This window comes from Cajanus cajan, chromosome 1, assembly GCF_000230855.2.
Source record: "Cajanus cajan strain Asha chromosome 1, NIPB_CcT2T_4, whole genome shotgun sequence".
NCBI lineage: Eukaryota > Viridiplantae > Streptophyta > Magnoliopsida > Fabales > Fabaceae > Cajanus > Cajanus cajan.
Genome location: NC_138517.1, coordinates 43871181 through 43894423, shown reverse-complemented (window position 1 = coordinate 43894423; position 23243 = coordinate 43871181). Strand labels below are relative to the sequence as shown.

Sequence of the window (23243 nt, the reverse complement as noted above, 5' to 3'; positions counted from 1 at the left end):
CCTGCATACGATATTCTTCCAAGTGAATTTCCGTATGTTCTCAGTGGTGATCTTAGCGAGTGGGCATGCCTCGATCCACTTGGTGAAGTAGTCGATAGCCACCAGGAGGAACTTGAGCTGACCCTTTGTTGGGGGGAATAGTCCTAGGATGTCCATTCCCCACTGGGAAAAAGGCCATGACGACATCATCTGGTGAAGAGTTTCGGGTGGTTACCGATGTGAGTTGCCGAACTGCTGGCATTCTTTGCACCTTTGTACATAATCTTGGCAATCTGATTTCAAAGTGGGCCAGTAGTATCCTGCTCGGAGTACTCTGTTCGCCATTGAACGTGCCTCGAATGCATGCCACATATGCCTCGGTGGATCTCCTCGATGACATAGGCTGCCTAGGGTGCAGTCAAGCACTTGAGTAGTGGGGTGGAGATGCCGTGCTTGAACAATTCGTCACCAACGATCACGAATTTGGCCGACCTCAACCTCATCTTTCGAGCTTCATCCCTATCTGTGGGCAAAACTCCTGCCTTCAAGTAGCTCTAGATGCCTGTCATCCATCCCTGTTCCTCACTGTCACTAGTGTTGACGATCTTTTCGTCTAGACTAGGTGAGTGTAAGGTCTCCTGGATGATGGTCCAATGTTGTCCAGGGCATTTGGTGCTGGCGAGCTTTGAAAGGAGGTTGGCTCTGGTGTTTTGTTCTCGCGGTACATGCTGTATGGTGAACTCGTCAAAGGACGAGATCTGCTGTGATGCCATGTGGAAGTACCGTTGTAGGAGAACGTCCTTGGCCTGATACGTTCCGCTGAGCTGCTCTACCATGAGTTTCGAGTCGCTGTTGAAACTCACTCTCCGAGCTCCGAGGTCATGAGCCAGCCTTAGCCCCGCGAGAAGCGCCTCATACTCAGCCTGGTTGTTGGTCACCTTGAAGCTAAACTTGAGGGATTGCTCTAAAGTGACTTGGTTTAGTCCTTCCAATATGATACCTGCACCGCCACCCTTAGAGTTGGAGGACCCGTCAACGTGTAAAGTCCATACTTGTGGTTCCTTGGCAGAGGTGGGCGTGAGCTCGGCTACGAAGTCGGCCAGGCATTGAGCTTTCAAGGCGCCACGACTTTCGTACTGGATGCCAAACTCGGATAACTCGACCGACCATGCAATCATTCATCCGGCGAGCTCCGGTGATGGAAAATTTGTTGGAGACCCGGATTGATGTTGAGTTTCCTTCAAGCTCCTCCCTAGATCTTGAACTCCTTGATTCTTCCTATGCTTGATTAAGGTCTCCTATGGAGGAGGAGGCCTTATGACCACCACGGTTGGTGGAGAAACTCTCCCAAGAGGCGCCACTCCTTGTTGTAGAGATAAGCCCCTTCAATTCTCACCACACTCTTCTATGAAGGGATAAGAGAATTGGATGCACTCAAAGAGGTTTAGGGACTTTTGGAAGAGATAAATCTGAACTCTATTCAGAATATACAATCTCAATTACATCAAAAGTGTTTTACAAAGAAGGAAAAACGAAATTATAGGAGTAGGAAGCTTAGAGAGTAAGCTAGTCTTAACCATGGTTCACTAGGAACCATGGTAAGTTCTAGCTAACTACTCATGGTCTAGAGGCTTGGAGAGCAAGCTTCTCTCTTAGCTTGCTTGGTAAGCTTGCTAAGGAGAAGCTTGTGCTTCAAGCTTCCAAGCTTGAGAAGCACCAAGCTATTTGGCCAAGTGTGAACACAAGTGTGAACACAAGTGTGAACACAAGTGTGAACACAAGTGTGAACACATCTAGGTGGGCGGCTCTTTGGAATTATTTCACTCCAATCACGTTTTAAAATTGTTAATTTGGTTTAGTTAGGTTCATCCAATGTGAATGGAACCTAGCTAAATCAAATCTATGAAAAATTAGGAGTAAAATGAGTCCAATATGTAAATTTTAGCCTAGGACCACCTTTTGGCTAAATTGCTAGGAACACTCTCTAGCTTACTAGAGACACTCTCTAGTTTGCTAATGCCACTCCTATTCCTACTACTAGAAAACTAAGAAAGAGTGTATTTCTAGGTTAGGTTAAATGGAGTCAAAGTGCCCAAGTAACCTACCCTAGAAACAATATACAATAGCTACTAGAAAGGAAATAAAGTGTCTCACAAATACAAAGGCAAAAATACACCTATACAAGTATCTACTATATACAAGGTACAAGAAAACAACTATACAAGTATGTACAATGGAAACTTAAGAGACTAATAAGAGGAACTATAATCAATGCTCATGATGAGCAAAGGTCTTTGAAGCACCTCCTCTTTAGAAGTCTCCTCTAGCTTCCTAACCATGGACCTAGTTAAAGGCCCAATGGTCTTCATAGGTGAGCCTCCTTGGATCAACCTTCGCCTTTCTTGGTCTTACCTCTTCCAAATGGATCCTTGGGGATTAGATTTCCATCATACCCTCCCCCTTCGAAAGGATTTGTCCTCAAATCCCGTGGCCCTTCCACAAGGATAGCATCACCTACAAAAATAAGAAGCAAAGCATTAGTAATAAAATATGCATATAATACATGTGGAAAGTGCACCCTGTGAGGAATCCCTTCTATAGTCCTACCAAGGGTTCTTAGACTTGGATGGATGGGTTCTCTAAGCATAAGAATAGGATCCTCACTATAGTGTAGTCTAAGTGTAAAACTAAATCCTAAAAATGTTAAAGTACTAAAACTATAAGAAACTAGTGAAGTACTCCTACATACTAAGGTATCTTGCCTAAAGTACCCTATGTAGTAACCTAGGCTTCTACAAGAAAATAAAGTGAATATAATAAGGAAACTACCTAGACAACCCTTGATCATATTATATGTTAGATACATCAAGGAAGAGGGTGTAAAGAGTTTAGAAAAGTCATAGAATCTAATTTGGTCTTGAAGGGAAGTAGTAAAATTAAGTTCAAAGAAGTTTGAACTTCCCTTAAGATCAAAAGTAGAAAATAAGACACTATGAGATGTATCTAATAAACAATATAAACCAAAGGTTGGGTGCTTTATTAGAACAACTAAAGTAAGAGAAGTCCTAAATAGACAATGGCTGTCTACTTTGGGCACCACCAAAGTAGTAGCATAAGAAGTAGAACTAGGTGAAGTCCACTTCTTCTTCACAAGACTAAGAACTTGAGATCCATTATTTTCAAAAATATTTAGGTTGTGGATCTTAAGCTCTAAGGTTGTGGCAGCAGTAGGAAAAGAGCTAAAATCTTTATGAAGAAGAAAAGTCTTTTTGCAATCATTTTGAATTAAAAAGTGACTTTCCTTTTGCATAAAATTTTTAGAGGAGACACTATCCTCCTTACTCTTTTCCAAGAGTAGTGTCTTTTTTGTATTGAGAAGGTAAAGAGGTTGTTCATGATTTATTGAAAATTGACTTCTAGGAACAACTTCTTTGGAAGGGACACTTTCTTCCAACTCTATAACCTTCCCTCCCTCCTTCTCAAGACTTAAGAGGTTTTGTTTTTTTTCTAATTTTTCCTTTCTTTTTTCTTCCTCAAATTTCTTTTTCATGACTTTTTGATCCTCTAACACTTGGGAAGGTGTAAGAGGAATCAAAGTATGTTTCTTGCCTAGATGGACTAGGCGAATTTTGTTGCTAACACCATCATGAATTGCTTTTCTATCATGTTGCCATGGCCTTCCAAGTAGAATGTGACTTGTATCCATTGGAATGACATCACAGAAAACTTCATCTTGGTATTTTCCAATGGAGAAAGGCACACTTACTTGTTCCTTAACTTTTATAGGTCCATCCTTATTAAGCCATTGAAGTTTATAAGATTTAGGATGGGCTATAGTAGTTAAGTTAAGTTTATCAACCAACCGTTGACTTACAAAATTGTTACAAGACTCACTATCAACAATGAGAGAACATGTTTTCTTGAAAATTTTGCATCTAGAATGAAAAAGGTTCTCTCCTTGTGATTGATCTTGTTCTTTTAATTGGTTGGTTAATAACCTTTGGGAAATTAATAGATCACCCTCACATGGTGTTTCATATTTATGTTTATGGGACCTAGAAGGTCCATGACCCTTATTGGCATGGGGTTTGCTAGTCTCACCCCCCACCATAAGCTTATTCAACAACTCTTTTATGGTTTCATTGTTTTTTTCTTTTTTGATTTCTTTTCTCCTAATATATTCCCTAAGTTTTCTAAGCTCATCTTTAGTGCTTTTATGACTCTTAGGAGAATATTTACCATGCACACTACTATCATGATAATGATCACTCATTTTTGCAAGAGAAAAGGTTTTCACAAATTTTAAAAGAATTTGCAAAGTGAGTGATAAAGATTTTCACAAAGAGTTTTTCTTTTTGGTGTAATACTAAGTACTTGGAGGTCTAAGTATACAAGTTGCACTATCAAGGGAGGTGAGCTACAAGGAGCCACTTAATAACCAAGCCTTTTCAAGTGGAAATTACTAAACCTCCTTATACTTTTCTTACAAAACAAATTTTTCACACAAACAAGTTAAGTAGTTGTGTGTGTGTGCACGAAACCCCTAGTAGGCAAGGAAGCCTTCTAAAACGAACTTAGTAGCTAAACAAGTAAAAATGAAAGCAAGTAAAGCATATACTAGTCGTAGGGTCCTAATGTGGAAGTCCAAGTGGCACTTGAAGCTTTTTGGGACACTTCCACAAGTCTAAACGAATTATGAAAGCAATAAAGCTAGGCGTGTCCTAATGGAAGCCCAAATGGCACTTAAAGCCTTTGGGGACCCTTCCACATGTACTAACCGAGTATATTAGACTTTATTTAGAACTATTTAGGAAGTGGTGGAACTTAAACAATGTTCCAAACAACCACTCCTAAATGTAGGTTTGTATACAATAGCAAAATTAAACAAAACTAACCCAAGGTAGGGTTAATGAGTTACAAGACAAGGAAACTAAACAAAACAAAATCTTCTTGAAGAATTTTCCACCAAGGGCAGCTAGGACAGGTTTGGAACAGCCTTGAAGTCAAGGGGAAGCTTCCCAAATTGGTCTCCACCAAGCCTTCACCAAGTTAGCCAAATCCGTCACTAATGGCTTCAAATCCGTCACTAGTTTTGTTTACAAATCCGTCTCTAATTTGTGACCTAAAATAAAAACAAGTCTTGGCTGCAAAACAACAAACAAATTAGCCTATCCAAAGGTGTTTCACTCAGGTTGGGTGTACCTCAATCTCCTTCAAGTATAAACTCCTTTGAGATGATCCAATATGTCTCAATTAAGCCTTCCTTCCAAGTGTGATGGCTTGAAGAAAAATTATGTCTCACAAGGAATAGCAACCAAACAAGAGAGAATAGAGGCCAATGAATGAAAACTGAAAAGCACAATTTAGAAAAGGCTATACTCTAATAGGAATTAGTGTGACAAAACAAAGAGAGCCAAGAAGACACAAAGCAACAAATAAAGGCAAATTTCAAAGGCTAGCACACAAAGGATTAAACCTAAGAATGGTACTAGAATGAATTACAAAAACCAAAATAAAATTTGTGCAATTGTTTTGATGATTTAAAAGTCTTTTTCCAGCCACTGGACAGCAAGCAAACCTCACAAAAATTCACACAAAAATTCAAGGCCAAGTGCTACAAAATTTGTTTTGTTTTCACTTTGATTTTTCTAGGTTTTCTCTTTTGTTTTCTTTTCTTTTTCTTTTCTTTTTGTCTCTTTTCTTTCTTTCTCTTCTTTTAATACAGAGAATAAGCACTTCAAACAGAGGCCAAACAATTAATAAAGAGGTTTCCAAGTGGTGGAGAAAAGAAGAACAAGAAGAGTAGAAGTGTAAGTGTACTAGTCAAAAATTTCAACACAAATTGTTACTAGTTTTAGTACTAGTTTGTTCACTTTTTTTTTGTACACTTTAATTTTCGTTTTCAATACACTTCTACCTCTATTTTCTTTTGTCAAAACAAGCACAAGACACACAAGGAATTGCTGGTCACAAATTGCTAAGAAACTATTAGCAAAAGAAGTTCACAAAAATTGACTCTAGAACATGTTAGGTCTAATAACATGCATTGGAATCTTTTATGAGCACACTAAGATTTATTTAATGTTCAACCAGCAATGACACAATTCAAGAACAGAGGTTAACACATTAATATTCAAAAAGAAAAAGGCACAACAAGGATTTAATGACAAGTAAAAGAACTACACATGACTCTAAGACAAAACTAGTAGATTAAGAAATGTAAAAAAAAGCTTGTAATCTTGTTTCTTTTTAGGAATTTCTTTTTGACCGAATATTATAGGAGTCCAAAGGAAGATATAAGCAGTCCTAAAACAATCAAAAAGACATACAAAGAACACCTAAAGGCACATACAAAGATTGATTCACAAGAAATTATAAAATGAATCAAGAAAAGCAAGACAAAGTGAGTGTGTTCTATAGATTTATAGTTGTGACACAAGAACCACTCAAGGCACACAAACACAAGACTCAAAAAGGAAATACATGGAGGAACAGTACAGACACATATACAATATGATATTGACCGAACAAACACAAGACAAAAAGCATAGGAACGAATTTACCAAGGAGACCTAGCTCTTGATACCAAATGATGGAAAACTTGTTGGAGACCCGGATTGATGTTGAGTTTCCTTCAAGCTCCTCCCTAGATCTTGAACTCCTTGATTCTTCCTATGCTTGATTAAGGTCTCCTATGGAGGAGGAGGCCTTATGACCACCACGGTTGGTGGAGAAACTCTCCCAAGAGGCGCCACTCCTTGTTGTAGAGATAAGCCCCTTCAATTCTCACCACACTCTTCTATGAAGGGATAAGAGAATTGGATGCACTCAAAGAGGTTTAGGGACTTTTGGAAGAGATAAATCTGAACTCTATTCAGAATATACAATCTCAATTACATCAAAAGTGTTTTACAAAGAAGGAAAAACGAAATTATAGGAGTAGGAAGCTTGGAGAGTAAGCTAATCTTAACCATGGTTCACTAGGAACCATGGTAAGTTCTAGCTAACTACTCATGGTCTAGAGGCTTGGAGAGCAAGCTTCTCTCTTAGCTTGCTTGGTAAGCTTGCTAAGGAGAAGCTTGTGCTTCAAGCTTCCAAGCTTGAGAAGCACCAAGCTATTTGGCCAAGTGTGAACACAAGTGTGAACACAAGTGTGAACACATCTAGGTGGGCGGCTCTTTGGAATTATTTCACTCCAATCACGTTTTAAAATTGTTAATTTGGTTTAGTTAGGTTCATCCAATGTGAATGGAACCTAGCTAAATCAAATCTATGAAACATTAGGAGTAAAATGAGTCCAATATGTAAATTTTAGCCTAGGACCACCTTTTGGCTAAATTGCTAGGAACACTCTCTAGCTTACTTGAGACACTCTCTAGTTTGCTAATGCCACTCCTATTCCTACTACTAGAAAACTAAGAAAGAGTGTATTTCTAGGTTAGGTTAAATGGAGTCAAAGTGCCCAAGTAACCTACCCTAGAAACAATATACAATAGCTACTAGAAAGGAAATAAAGTGCCTCACAAATACAAAGGCAAAAATACACCTATACAAGTATCTACTATATACAAGGTACAAGAAAACAACTATACAAGTATGTACAATGGAAACTTAAGAGACTAATAAGAGGAACTATAATCAATGCTCATGATGAGCAAAGGTCTTTGAAGCACCTCCTCTTTAGAAGTCTCCTCTAGCTTCCTAACCATGGACCTAGTTAAAGGCCCAATGGTCTTCATGGGTGAGCCTCCTTGGATCAACCTTCGCCTTTCTTGGTCTTACCTCTTCCAAATGGATCCTTGGGGATTAGATTTCCATCATCCGGCTTCCTCAAGATCTGCTTGATTGGGTAGTCGGTCTTGATGACTACTTGGTGACTCTGGAAGTAGGGTCGAAGACGCCGAGCCGCGGTAACGAGTGTCAGTGCCAGCTTCTCGATCATTTGGTACTGTTTCTCCGTGTCTTGACTCGGCTGATGAAGTAGATTGGCATTTGTACTTTCTGGTGTTCTTGTACTATGACTGCACTGATGGCGTTTTCTGCCACGGCCAAGTAGAGGAGGAGGTCGGTTTTGTGATCCGGCCTCTGCAAAATTGGTGGGGTCGTGAGAAAAGCTTTGAAGCTCTTGAAAGCTTCTTCGCATTGGTCTATCCTCTTGAAGTTTTTTGGCTAGCGTAGCAGGGTGAAGAAGGGCCCTGCCTTGTCTGCCAACCTGGGGATAAACCGGGAAAGGGAGACCAACCTGTCTGCCAGACGCTGGACATCTTTCACGGTCTGGGGACTCTGCATCTGAATGATGGCTTTACACTTTTCTGGGTTGGCCTTGATCCCCCTGCTAGTGATCATGAAGCCGAGGAACTTACCTCCCTGGACACCGAAGACGCATTTTTCTGGGTTGAGGCGCATGTTGTGTTTCTTGATCTGGTTGAAGACCTCGGCGAGGTCGGCAGCATGACCCTCGGACGAGGTGGTTTTGACCACCATGTCGTCAACGTAGACTTCCATGTTCCTTCCGATCTACTGGTGGAAAACCTTGTCCATCAGCCGCTGGTAAGTAGCCCCTGCGTTTTTGAGACCGAATGGCATCACTCGGTAGCAGTAATTGGCGTGATCGGTGATGAAGGATGTATGCACCTCGTCAGGTGGGTACATCATTATCTGGTTGTACCCGGAGTAGGCATCGAGGAAACTGAGGAGGGCGTGCCCGGATGCTCCGTCGACCAGCCTGTCAATGCTCGGCAAGGGGTATGAGTCCTTGGGGCATGCTCTGTTCAAGTCGGTATAGTCGACGCACATCCGCCACTTCCCTGAGTTATTTTTTACCAGCACCACATTTGCCAGCCATGTGGTGTACCTGACCTCACGGATGAAGCCAGCGTTCAACAACTTTTGTGCTTCGGTGATGATGGCTTCCCACCTCTCGCCATCAACTTTCCTCTTTCTCTTGGCCACTAGCTTTGCCTCCTTGTGAATTACTAGCCTGTGACTGATGAAGTTGGCATCTATGCCTGGCATGTCGGCACTGGACCATGCAAAGAGGTCGACGTTCTTGAGGATCTCAACTTTCGTGCATTGCCCTGGGAGTTTTCTGATCTGGAGATCATCGAGCTCGTCGATGGGACTCGGTCGTTCGTCGTGGGAATCGAACCTCGGGTCGAGGTCAATGATCTCCCCGTGGGTGATGTGAGCCACTATAGGAGGATCACTCTTGCATCGCTCGCCAAACGAAGAGATTTTTAGACTCTCGGTGTAGCACTGCCGAGCTGTCTTCTGGTTTGCCTTAACAGAAATAATGTTCCCACCACTCCCTGGGAATTTCATAGTGAGGTGTGGGGTGGACACCACTGCTCCGAGTTGATTCAAGGTTGGCCTCCCGATGATTATGTTGTAGGAAGTGTTGGCTTCCACGAGGAGGTATCGGACCATAATCCGCCTTGTGTCTGGAGAGGTCCCAAAGGTTGTTAATAGGTCCACATATCCCCGCGTGTGCACTCGCTCTCCTGCAAAACCGACTAGGGGCTCTGTGTGAGGTTGAATGAGAGAGTGAGGGATGTCTAACCTGAGGAACGTCGGCCAATATAGGACGTCAGCCGAGCTCCCTTGGTCAATCAGTGTCTTGTGGACCTCCAAATTAGCTACCTCCACGGCGATGACCATGGGGTCATCCTGGTTGGGGCTGATGCCAGCGTAGTCGTCGTCGGTGAAGGTGATCAGCGGTGAGCTTTGGTGCGAAACCACCTGCAATTGTATTGATTACTCCCCGTAGGGGAGCTGATCATGTTTCCTGGCTTACCTCGGCTTGCACTGCTCCGTCGGCATTTTGCTGAGAGCTAGAGGGTTGGTCCATGCGAGCTCCCGAACCACGTACTTTGCCTCGTCCTCGCCCACCATAGCCTCCTCGGTGACCCTGCTGACGTTGGACATATTGGGCGAGGTGGCCCGCCTGGATGAGTTCCTCAATGCGGTCTCGGAGTGTGCAGCACTCTTCAGTGGTGTGACTGTGGTTCCTGTGATACCGGCAGTGTTTGGACTTTTCCGCGCTGTTGGGAGTATGACCTAGTGGTGGCTGGGTGAGCAAGTTGTTGTTACTGGCCTCCTCTAGGATGTGAACTCTGGGCGTGTTCATAGGAGTGTAGAAGTCGTATCTCCCCCCCTTTCCTGTCCTAGCTGTTTTCTTGAATTGGCTGTCATTGGTGACCTTCATCTTGTCTTTGTGGCCACTATCAGGCTTTGCTTGTGATTTCCCGCGAACCTGGTCGCGGAAGGCAGAGTGTTCCTCCATTTGAATGTACCCAGCATCACAGGCGCGGAGCTCGTCCATGTCGCGAGGAGCCTCACGGCATAGGCTGTCGACAAACAGTCCGGGCTTGAGAGCAATGAGCATGGCATGCAGGGCGACTTCAGGGTTTAGATTTCGGATTTTGACCGAGATGTTGGCGAAATGCTCCATGAATTCTCTTAGTGACTCATCGTCACCCTGGCAGAGGCTAGCCAAGGCGGCCGATGTGACATGGTGGGGTCAGCTGGTGGCGTATTGGGCCGTGAACTGTCTCACCAGAGTATGGAAGTTGTCGATGGACTCAGCTGGCAATTGGGTGTACCAATTAAGTGCGGCCCCTTTGAGCGAGGTCGAAAAAACCCTACACAGAATAGCATCATTGTTAGTGTAGAGGTTTACCTGTGTTGTATACAGGTCGATGTGCTCATCCGGGTCCGTCGTGCCATCGTAACGGTTGAGGTGGAGAGGCTTCCATCCGTATGGGAGTGGCACCTCCATGATGCCATCCACAAAAGGATGACGACGGAAGGTTGCTTGACCCCCCGTGACATGAGTAGGGGCCTTGCTGACTTCATGGGCTGACTTGTTCGTCGGTGCATGAGACCGATGTGTGGCAGGTCGTGGAGTCGGTGCCCTAGTCGTAGTCCAGGGTTGAGAGACCGAATGCCCTTCTTCCTCGTGAAGGTTGCTCGCTTGAGGAGGGTGATCAGAAGGGCGTCGAGGGAGTTGGGCGCGAATCTGCTTATTTTCGGTGCATAGTGCCGCTAGGTCAGCTTCATTAGCGGTTCGCATCGCTGCTAGGTCGGTTTCGTGCTTGGCACGCATGTTTTGCAGATCAGCGTCGTGTTGTTGCCGCATCTGTTCGACCTGGTTGATCAGTCTTCTCAATGTGGCTTCGTTATCCATGGTAGTCGTGTGATCTAGGTCGTCTATTGTGCGTCTGCTATGGCTTCTAGTGCAAACCATAAGCGTGGCCGATAACAGTTGTCTTGATCGGCCCCACGGTGGGCGCCAAATGTTCTTACCGGGGATCTGAGGTAGAGTTGATCCGCTGGGTAAGGTCGGTGAGCCTCCTTCACTAGTACGCTTGATGTTCCAAGGTGAGGGCGGTACCTGCAAAAGAGACTCCGATGTTAAAGTTAGGGTTTGTGTGAATATGAGTCTCGTATAAGTAATGCACGTACCTTGGTGTGAATTAGGGTTTCGTTGGGCCTTGGGCTTGAGATCAGTTATGATCTGATTAGATAGCGGATCTTGTCTAGACCGAGATCTCCCAGCGCATGTCCGAGGTCGTTCTGCGCTGTGATACCGAGCTCGAGCTCGGCATGGCGGTATGGATAGTACAATTTCATATTTTGATGGATCCTATATGTCTCATGAGAAGTAATTGATTCATATTTTGCTTGTTTACAATTCTTGTGAATCAATTCTGTTTGTGCTTTTAGGACTCTTGTTCTTGTGCATTTTTTTTTGTTTGTTTGAGTCTCTCAATTCCTTAACATGTGTCCGTGATTGTACAACATTCATATTGCATTAGTTTTATTTTTGAATCACTTGTTTTGTCATAGAAGTCATGTGTAGTCATTTTCATGTTGAAAATTCCTAGACTAGCTTGTTGACCTAATTTTTTGTGTGTTGTTTGTGTCCGGAATTTTTTGTGTATTTTTCTTTTTGAATCTGAACCTTACCTATATGTGCTTTTGTTTTACATATTTGTGTTCATAATTTGCTATTAGTTCTAGCAAATTTCCTAGAGTTAGGTTTCTATTATGTCTTGTTAAAAGTTTTGTCAAAAAAATTACTAAACACTAATTCCTATTAGGTTTCCTTGAGTCTTATTGTGTGGCTGAAACTTTTAACAAATTTTATGCATTAGAAACAGAGGCAAAACAGAGGTGTATGTGTTCCAAATGCATGAGAAAAACAAAAGAAAATAGTGCCTAAAAATTTGACCTAAAAATACTATAAAATTGTGATGCACTAGTGAAAACATGCTTGTGAACACCTCTTGTTTTGTGAAAATATTTTTGCTGCAGTTTTTCTAGCCTAAGGCCGAGACCTATAACTGCTCAAAAGGCATTTAAACTCCTGATTAATCAAATAAAAAGAAGTGAAAAATATTTTTCAAAAAGAAAAGAAAGAAAATAGTAAAAGAAAAAGCCAAAAGGAGTGAAAAATTTGTGTGAATTAGCTCTCGGTTTTGGTGAAATCTTTGCCTATTAATTTTCAGTCCAGCCACATATTTTGTGTCTTAATTTTATTTCTAATCTTAGCTTTGTTTTTGTAATCCATTTTAGTGCCTTTGATAGGTTATCCTTTGTGTGCTAGCTTTCTAAATTTGCCTTAATTTTTGCTTGTCTTTTTGTGGAACTCCTTCTAGTTTGTCTCATTTCATTCTACCAATTGGTATAGCCATTATAAATTGTGCCTTTTCAGTTTTAGCACTAATATTCCAGCAATTGAAGGTGGTTGAGTGCTTCTTAAAAGGTGTAGGAGGCAAAGTCAAAGGAAGTCAACTTGAAGGCTTTGGTGGTTGCTTAGGGAACTTGTTCTCTCTTGGTGGAAGGTCTCTTGCAAACACCTAGAAGTAACCAAAGTCAAGGTTGCTTCTAAAAGAAGAGTAATACACTTGTGAGGGCTGCATGCTTGGTGGCTGAAATTGGAAGAGAAGGAGCACCAAAATTTTGAAAATTTTGTGAACTTTAGAGACCAATTTTAGTGACGAAAATTTTTGTTACTAAATCTATTTTCCTTACAAAATCTGTCTCTAAAATTTGTTTCTAATTAGTGGTTAATTTATTTTCTTTGAAATTAAGTGCAGTCACTAAATTTCATTTGATTGTGAATTTACACTTCATTTGGTGTGAATTTACATTTCACTTAAGTGTGAATTTGCATTTCATTTGGTGTAAATTTGCATTTCATTTTTCTTGTAAATTTTCAATTCTCCTTTTTTTTTTTGTACAAGGCCTTTATTAAGGAGTGTCTTGGAGTGCCTTTGGTGTATCTCCACCTCTCCTTAAGTGTTCTAATATTAAAACCGTGTAGTACTTGTGAGAGGGTCCTTGAAGGTCTTTGGTGCCTTTTAAGCTCTCACATAGGTTTAATTGCTTTCAACGCCTAGTTTATGTTTTCTTGTCTTTAAGATTTCAAGCAATTTATGTTTTAAGCAATTTTTGTTTTCAGCAATTTAAGTTTTCAAGCAATCTATGTTTTCTTTCCATTTATGTTTTCAAGTATTGATTAATTGTACACTTTAGGCACTTGCTTGTTATTTTTCTTTGAAAAATATATTTGTGAAAATTGTTTTGTGCAAGGCAAACGTACAAGGGGGTTTAGAGATTTTTACTTGAAGAGGCTTGGTTATTAAGTGGCTCTTTAGTAGCTCACCTCCCTCCATAGTTTAATTTGTACTCTTAGACCTCTAAGTGCCAAGTCTAAGCACTTCAAAAATATTATTTTCTTAAAATCTATTTTTGTGTGAAGAGAAAAATCTTGTTGTTTAAAATGTCTCAACAATCCAACTATAGTGGAAGTGATAGCTCTCCTAAAAGCATTTCTTACTTAACAAAAGAGCTAAAATCACTTAAACTATGGAAAAAGTAAGAGGCCTTTCAAAAAGAGAAGGAGAAAATTGAAAGAGAGGCCAAACTTGCTATCCTAGATGAGAAGTTGAGAATTCTTAAACAAGAAGAAGAAAAATTGAAAGAAGACATGAGAAAACACAAAAGAAGAAGACAAATGAAAATCAAAAGAAAAGAAGAAATAGAAAAAAAGAAAGAACTTTGTGCAGGGAAGAGTAAAGAGGAAGAAATATCCTCTAAAGGATTTGTGACTAAAGAGAATTGTTTTAGTACTAAAAATCCTATGAAAAAAATTCTCTTTATTCATAAAGATCTTAACTCTTGCCCTCATTCTGCCACTAGCCTTGAGGAGGAGATTCATAAATCCATTATTTTTAAAGAAAAACAGTCTCAACTTCAAGATTTGGTGAAGGAGAAGTGGACTTCACTTAGTTCCACTTCTCATGCTACTTTCTTGGTGGTGCCCAAGGTAGATAGCCTTCCTTTGTGTAGGAATTTTCCTACCTTAGTTGTTTCAATAATGCACCCAATTTATGGAATATATTATTTGTTGGATATAAAATATGAACCTTCAAGGTTCCTTGTGACAAATTCTTTTCATAACTATCCAACAAATAATATAATCCAAAATTGTTTAGGAAATTTCTTAGTAGTATTTTCCTTATTTTCTAGGAAATGCCTAGGATACCACATAGGGTATTTTAGGCAAGATGTTCTAATTTTTAGGATTAACTCTTTAGTGTGGTATAGTTTTAGTTTTAGCACATTTTTAGGATTTAGTAATATATCTAGTATATGTTTAGGAGAGGATCCTAATCATCATATTAGAAGGTCTAGTATAATTGATTTCTTTAGGTTCCATGAAAGGATTCCTTCTAGGATATACCTTTCACATTTATTTGTTGAGAATATCACCTCTCATGAATTTTATTATATATTTGTAGGTGTGGCCAATAATCATGAAGACCCTCGAGATTTGAGGTCAAATCCTTTTCAAGAGGGAGGGGATGATAGACTATGGCCAAGGCCAAGGAATCCAAGAAGTGATATCTTAAAAGAACCAAGAGGAATGAGATGATCTTAAAGACCTTTTTCATATATTTTGTACATAGTTCCTTTGAATAGGTCTAATTTTACCTTTGTATTTGTGAGGCACTTTACTTGCTTTTAATTAGTGATTGTATATTGATTTTAGGGTGGGTTACTTGGAGAGTTTAACTCCATTTAACCTCCTTAGTTGATACATTCATTTTCTATTTTTTCAGTAGGGAAAGGGGGTGACATTTAGCAAAGCTAGGGAGTGTGTTTAGAAATTGGGCCTGAGTTGGGCTTAGGCAAAATTTTGCATATTAGACTCATTTTACTCCTAATTTTTCATAGATTTGATTTAGCTAGGTCTCATCATCATTTGATGAACCTAACTAAACCAAATCAACAATTTTTGAAATAATTCAAAGGAGGAAATGGAGCCTTGGCCGCCTAGCTCACTTGTTTCTCTTTGGCCGAAATTTCTATGCTACTCTTCTTGGTTTTTGAAGCTTCTCCTCCAAGTTTCTAAACCTTGGTAGGTTAGGCTGACCTTACCATGGTTCTTAAGTGAACCATGGTCAAGGTTAGCTTCTCCTACAAGTTTTAGAAACCATGGATGGTTAGCTACACCTTACCATGGTTCCTAGTGAACCATGGTTAAGGTTAGCTTCTCCTAGAAGCTACCTCTCCCTGTAAATTCGTAAATCCTTCTCTTGTAATCACTTTTGACATATTTTGAGAAATAGAATTTAGAATTATCTCTCATTTCAAGAGTCCAATTTCGTGGAGAATCTCCTTCTCCTAGAAGCTTCACAAAGGAACTTCTCCTTTGTGCTTGGTTCCTCAAGTTTCTCTCCTTCAAGAGAAACCGAACCACCTTGGGAAGCATCTTCAAGCTTTTGAAGCTTAAACTCATCCAAATCTTCCATTGGCGTGAAGAACCTCAAGAGAAGAAGGGACTTAGCATGGTTCAACTTGAAGAACATCAATCTTCTCCAAGTAGTTCCATCAAGGTAGAACGAGGCCAAACTTCAAGCCACTAGGAGAGATCTGGTGAGGGTCCAGAAGTCCTTGGAGATCGCCTTGAAGGCTAATGAAGTCTACGCCGCACAAGTTGGCAAGCTTCAGGAGCTCTCCACCTTCTCCCGAGGCAGAGTTCGTTCCCTTGAAGACGAGGTGTCGATGCTGAAGGCCGAGCTGGGGCAGGCTGCTGAGAAGCGTCTCTACGAGGAGGTGCTTCTCAGTGGCAAAGAGGAGGAGGTTGCGACTTTGAAAGCAGACCTTGACAAGATGGCTGATGATAAGGCGGACCTGGAGAGGAAGCTCGTCGAGACTGAGCGAGCTGTCTTGCTCGAGCACAAGAAGGGTTTCGTCAAGGCAGCTCGCCAGGCACGGTTGCTTGCACCCGGAGTCGACCTCTCCGCTATGCATGTGGAGAAAAAGGTGTGTTTCGGGCGACTGGTGAAGGAAGACGACCTCCCGGACAGCTCGAGAAATAACGCCTCTACCTAAGCCGCTAGGCTTTGTAATAGCGTAGTTTATTCTGCTTATTTCTTTTTTCCTTTTGGATTTATGTTTTGAACTCATGGAGTTGTTGTGTATATATTGTTTTGTTGAGTTTGTGTCTTGTGCTTTTGATGGTTCGTCTTTGACCTTCATTTTTGCACTTATGTTTTTGTGCTTTTTGGGGCTCAAACTTGGCTTAGCGTAAAATACTTCGTAATATGGTTCGAACTCGACCTTGGCATAAGGTGATCTGTACCGAGGTTCGAATTCGACCTCGACATAAGGTGATTTGTACCAAGGTTCGAATTCGACCTCGGCCTAAGGTGATCTGTGCCAAGGTTCAAATTCGACCTCGACCTAAGATAGAATAATTCGCATCAAGGTTCAAACTCGACCTCGGCTTAAGATAGGATAATTCGCACTAAGGTTCGAACTCGACCTCGTGTAAGATAGAACAATTTATACTGAGGTTCGAACTTGAGCTCTGATGGAGTTCACTTGGAGAAGGTTGATGTTCTTCAAGTGCTCCATTCTTAGGACCGTGAATGTTCTTGAGGTCAAGACTCCAATGAATCTTTGAAGCTCCTTGAAGTGTTCTTCAATGGAGAAGAGGCCTTGAAGTGGTTCGATTTTCCTTAGCTTGCATAGGAAGCTTGAGGAACCAAGTCAAAAGTAGAAGAACTTTTGAGAGAAACCTTAGAGTGTGGGTTCTCTTCGGTTTTGGAGACTCTTGAGTGAGAGAGAAAATCTGATTTCTATTCTCAAAATATTCAAAAGTGAGTACATGAGAGGTAATTACAAATATATAGGGAGAGGTAACTTCTAGGAGAAGCTAACCTTAACCATGGTTCACTAGGAACCATGGTAAGGTAAGCTTGTAGGAGAAGCTAACCTTGACCATGGTTCACTTAAGAACCATGGTAAGGTAGGCTTAACCTACTAAGGTTTAGAAGCTTGCAAGGCAAGCTTCAAAAACCATGAAGTGTAGCTAAGAATTTCGGCCAAGGAAGACAAGTGAGCTAGGCGGCCTTGGTTCACAATTTGCTCCATGAATTAATTTGAAAATCCTTGATTTGGTTTAGTTAGGTTCATCATATGATGATGAGACCTAGCTAAATCAAAGCTATGAAAAATTAGGAGCAAAATGAGTCCAATATGCAAAATTTTGCCTAGGCTCAACTCAGACCCAATTTCTAAGCACACTCCCTAGCTTTGCTAAATGTCACCCCTTTTTCCCTACTGAAAAAAAAATACAAAATGAATGTATCAACTAGAGAGGTTAAATGGAGTTAAACTCTCCAACTAGCCTACCTTAAAATCAATATACAAACACTAGAAAAAGCAAATAAAGTGCCTCACAAATACAAAGGCAAAAATAACCTATACAAGAGACTATGCATAAACTGTACAATATACACAAGTAGAACTAGGCCTTCTCTTTATGATAGAGCATTCCAAGTGAAGAATACCTTGGGCTTGACAAGCCCACTAGTCTTCACAAGGTCCAACTCTTCCTGTATTCTTCTAGCCATAGCTCTGGTAACTGGACCCTTGGCCCATGGTCTATCATCCCCTCCTTCTTGAGAAGGATTTGTCCTCAAATCTGTAGGTTCATCTTCCTCATCATATCCTGCAAAGGGAATAAGATCACTCACATTAAAAATGTTACTTACTCCATAATCACTGGGAAGATCTAACCTGTAAGCATTATCATTGATTCTTTGGAGGACTTGAAAGGGACCATCTCCTCTTGGGTTGAGTTTAGACTTCCTTTGAGAAGGAAACCTTTCATTTCTCAAATGAAGCCAAACCCAATCCCTTTCCTCAAAAATGAGGTTTTTCTTTCCTTTGCTTCTATCCAAAGCAGTTCTCTCATTTTGTTGTTGTATATGAGTTTTAACCTTCTCATGCAGTTTCTTAACAAATTCAGCCCTAGATACCCCTTCTTTATGAAAATAATGAGAAGAATCTGGTAGGGGTATTAGGTCTAAAGGAGTAAGAGGGTTAAAACCATACACAACCTCAAAAGGTAAGATTTTGGTAGTCTTATGGACTACCCTGTTATAAGCAAATTCAATATGTGGCAAGTACTCATCCCAAGACTTATGGTTACCCTTAAGGACTGCCCTTAACATTGCAGATAGGGATCTATTAACTACTTCCGTTTTCCCATCAGTTTGTGGGTGACAAGTAGTAGAGAAAAGTAGTTTAGTTCCTAGCCTACTCCAAAGAGTTTTCCAGAAATGGCTAAGGAACTTGGTATCCCTATCTGAAACAATTGTTTTGGGTAGACCATGAAGTCTAACCACTTCCTTGAAGAAGAGCCTTGCTATGTTGCTTGCATAATCTATTTTGTGGCAGGGTATAAAGTGGGCCATTTTACTAAATCTGTCCACTACCACAAAAATCGAATCCATGCCTCTCTGGGTCTTGGGCAAGCCCAAAATAAAATCCATACTAATATCAACCCATGGAGAGTTAGCAACAGGTAAGGGTGTATAGGTGCCATGAGACATTACTTTAGACTTTGCTTGTAAACAAGCTATGCATCTAGAGCAAAACCTCTCAGCATCCCTTCTCATATGGGGCCAAAAGAATTTTTCTTTTAGAAAACTTAGAGTCTTTTCAACTCCAAAGTGCCCCATGAGTCCACCCCCATGACTTTCTCTTATAAGGAGTTTCCTAATAGATCCTTGGGGTATGCAAATTCGTCCTTCCTTATATAAGTACTCCTCAGAAATATAGAAACCTCCTTGTGGCTTAACCAAGCATTGGGTATAATTTTCACTAAACTCTGAGTCATTGGAATATAATTCCTTAATGTGATCAAATCCCAAGATTTGAGATCCAAGGGAGATCAACAAAGTGTGTCTCCTAGAAAGGGCATCAGCCATAATATTATTTTTCCCTTTCTTGTACTTGATCACATATGGGAATTGTTCCAAAAACTCTACCCACTTAGCATGCCTTTTATTAAGTTTGCCTTGACCCCTCAAATAATTAAGTGACTCATGGTCACTATGAATGACAAACTCCTTGGGAATAAGGTATTGTTCCCAAGTTTGAAGGGCCCTAACCAAAGCATAGAGCTCTTTGTCATAGGTAGGGTAGTTAAGAGAGACCTTTAAGTTTTTCACTAAAATAAAAACTGGGTGCCCACCCTGTAACAAAACCGCCCCTATGCCAACTCCAGAGGCATCACATTCTAACTCAAAAGTTTTTGAAAAATCAGGTAGAGCTAGAAGTGGTGCATGGGTAAGCTTATGCTTTAAGGTTAGGAAGGCATTTTCTTGTTTCTCTCCCCATATAAATTCCACATTTTTCTTGACTAAGTCATTTAATGGGGAGGCAAGTGTGGAGAAATTAGGAACAAATCTCCTATAGAAGCTTGCCAAACCATGGAAGCTCCTAATATCTCCAACACTTTTAGGAGTGGGCCATTCTTGGATGGCCTTGATTTTCTCGGGGTCCACATGAACCCCTTTTTTACTAATGATAAACCTTAGGAATACAACACTATCTACACAAAATGTACATTTCTCTAGATTTCCAAAAAGTTGATTTTTTCTAAGAATATTGAAAACTTGCCTTAAGTGTCTTATGTGATCACTTAGGCACCTACTATATATGAGAATATCATCAAAATATACTACAACAAATTTACCTATACAATCCCTTAGAACATGATTCATGAGACGCATAAAGGTACTAGGAGCATTGGTGAGTCCAAAGGGCATCACCAACCATTCATATAATCCAAACTTGGTCTTGAAAGCGGTTTTCCATTCATCACCCTCTTTGATTCTTATTTGATTATAACCACTTTTAAGATCAACTTTAGAAAATATAATGGCTCCATGAAGCTCATCTAACATATCATCAAGTCTAGGGATAGGATGTCTATACTTCGCAGTGATGTTGTTGATGGCTCTACTATCACAACACATTCTCCACTTGCCATCCTTCTTAAGAACCAACAACACTGGAACAGTACAAGGACTTAAGCTTTTTCGAACCCAGCCCTTCTCCAACAATTCTTGGACTTGAGACTCAATTTCTTTTGTTTCTTGGGGGTTGGTCCTATAGGCAGGCCTATTAGGTAGGCTAGCCCCAGGCACCAAATCAATTTGATGTTCTATTCCTCTTGAAGGAGGAAGGCCCATTGGACCCTCAAGAGGAAATAAATCATCAAACTCTTTTAAAAGTGTTTTTACCCCCTTAGGTAAAGTCTCATGTCCACTAGATGTGGCAGTGCAAGAAAGAGTTTCTTTACAGAGAAGGATATAAGAGGGTTGTTGAATCAAGAGGGTTTGTTTGGAAATTAAATTCTCTTGAGTAACAACCTTTAGGGAGGGAACTCCTTTCTCCCTAGATTCCTCTCTACCCTTAATTTTCACGGACTTTTTTTCTCTCTATTTTCCTCTTTTTTTAAAATCTTTTTTCTCTATCTCTTTTGAGTTTCATTTGTGCTTGATCCTCAGCCACCTGTTGAGGAGTAAGAGGATGAAGCACAAATTTATTTTCTTTATGTGTAAAGGTAATCTCGTTAGTAAGGCCATTATGCATGGTTTTCTTATCAAATTGTCATGGCCTTCCTAATAAGATATGACAAGCTTCCAGTGGTACTACATCACATAGCACCTCATCCTCATAATTCCCAATGGAAAGCTTGACCTTTACTTGTTGGTCAACTGCTAAGTCACCATCCTCATTAATCCAATGGAGTTGATAAGGTTTAGGATGTGGACTAGTAGTTAAACCCAACTTCTCAACTAGCCTAGTGCTACAATAGTTGCACTATGAACCATTATCAACAATGAGAGAACATGCATTGTTTGAAACTTTGCATCTAGTGTGAAAGATGTTCTCCTTTGTGATAGAGTATCACTAGGTTGGTTGTTGAGGAGTCTCCTAATCATTAAGAGCTCCCCTTCATAAGGAAAAGTAGACTCTACACCTTCATCTTGCTCACTTGCTTCTTCCTCACTATTACTAGAGGAAGTAGTAGCCTCATCTTGGCTACTATAAATGTCATGCCCCCTCATGATCATGACCTTCTTTGTGGGGCATTGGGAGGCAATGTGGCCTCTCCCTAAACATTTGAAGCATTTAATATCACTAGTCCTAGAACTAGTGTGTGTAGTGTCCTTCCCCTTTCCCTTATCTTTTTCTATTGCTAGATTCTTGGAGGGTTCAAAAGTTTTCTTTTTCTCAAAAAATTTTCCCTCCTTCTTGGAATCTTTCTTTAGAAATGAAGAGTGGGAGCTATCCTTTTTATAAGATTTTCTCATTTTTTGTTGTTCTACCCTTACACAAAGTTGGACCAAGTCATTTAGGTCCCTGTAGGGTAGTAGCTCCACTTGATCTCTTATTTCTAAATTAAGACCACTTAAGAATCTAGCTACATTTGTAGCTTCCTCTTCCCTTATGCATGCCCTCATCATTAAAAGCTCCATTTGTTGCCTATAGTATTCTACAGACATATCCCTTTGTTGGAGCCTTTGGAGCTTATTCATAAGCTCCCTCCCACAGTAGGTGGGAATGTGCCTCCTTCTCATAGCACTTTTAAGATCATTCCAATATTAAATTGGAGGATCATTGTGGAGGCGTCTCTCTCTCTCTAGAGCTGTCCACCAATACATGGCATGCCCTTGGAAGCTAAGGGTAGCCAGAGGGACTTTTCTCTCTTCACTTACCCTGTGGAAAGCAAAGAGTTGCTCAACCTTCATTTCCCAATCTAAGTATAACTCCACATCATCTTTGCCAAAGAATTGTGGGAGGTTAACTTTGACTTCCCTTGGCCTAGTAGTTCTCCTAGGAGTATGTTGGTAGTGATCCCCTTGATTCATGCTTTCATTAGGGGATGCGTATTGGGAATGTGAGCTCCTACTCTTTTTTCTATGTTTTCTCATATCTTCTTTCAATTTTTCTTCCTCTTGCCTTAAAATTCTCAATTCTTCCTCTAAATAAGCGAGTTGTCCTTCTCTTTCAATCTTTTCTTTTTCTCTTTGAATGGACTCTTGCTTTTTCCATAGCTTAAGTGATTTGAGCTCTTTAGGGATATAAGAAAGACTTTTTGGAGAGCCATCACTTTCACTATTGGAGGAATTTTGAGACATTTTAATTCAAGAAGATTTTTCCACACAAAAATAGTTTTTATGAAAATAAGATTTTTTTTTTGGAGTGCTTTAGACTTGACACTTGGAGGGAGGTGAGCTACTAAAGAGCCACTTAATAACCAAGCCTCTTCAAGTAAAAATCTCTAAACCCCCTTGTACTTTTGTCTTGCACAAAACAATTTTCACAAAGATCTTTTCTTAAAGAAAAATAACAAACAAGTGCCTATGTGTTCAATTATATGATGCTTGAAATCATAAAGGACAAGAAAACATAAATTGCTTGAAAACTTAAATGACTGAAAACATAAATTGCTTAAAACATAAATTGCTTGAAAACTTAAAGACAAGAAAACATAAACTAGGCATTGAAAGCAATTAAACCTAGGTGAGAGTTTGAAAGGCACCAAAGACCTTCAAGGACCCTCTCACAAGTTCTACACGAATTTTACTATGGGAACTCTTAAGGAGAGATGGAGTTACACCAAAGGCACTCTAAGACACTCCTTAATAAAGGCCTTGTTCAAAAATTACAAGAAAATGAAATTCAAATTTTCTTCAAATGAAATGCAAATTCACACTCCAAATGAAATGTAAATTCACATTCAAATGAAATTAGTGGCTGCACTAAATTTCAATGAAAACAAATTAGCCACTAATTAGAGATAAATTTTAGAGACGTATTTTGTAAGGAAAAACAAGTTTTAGAAACAAAAATTTCCGTCACTAAAATTAGTCTCTAAATTTTCA

At 40.3% G+C, this 23243-nt stretch overlaps 1 protein-coding gene across 1 annotated transcript; it reads right to left on the bottom strand.

Moving 5' to 3' along the window:
* Positions 1-533: 533 nt before the first annotated feature.
* Positions 534-1157, bottom strand: LOC145954570 (uncharacterized). The gene has a single exon (XM_083069113.1). The coding sequence runs from the start codon at positions 1155-1157 to the stop codon at positions 534-536; it is 624 nt and encodes a 207-aa protein (XP_082925239.1).
* Between the last annotated feature and the right edge of the window lie 22086 nt (positions 1158-23243).

What these genes read in the sequence shown, in the direction of transcription:
- LOC145954570 (XM_083069113.1), bottom strand. Translation starts at nt 1,157, where the DNA reads ATGATTGCATGGTCGGTCGAGTTATCCGAGTTTGGCATCCAGTACGAA.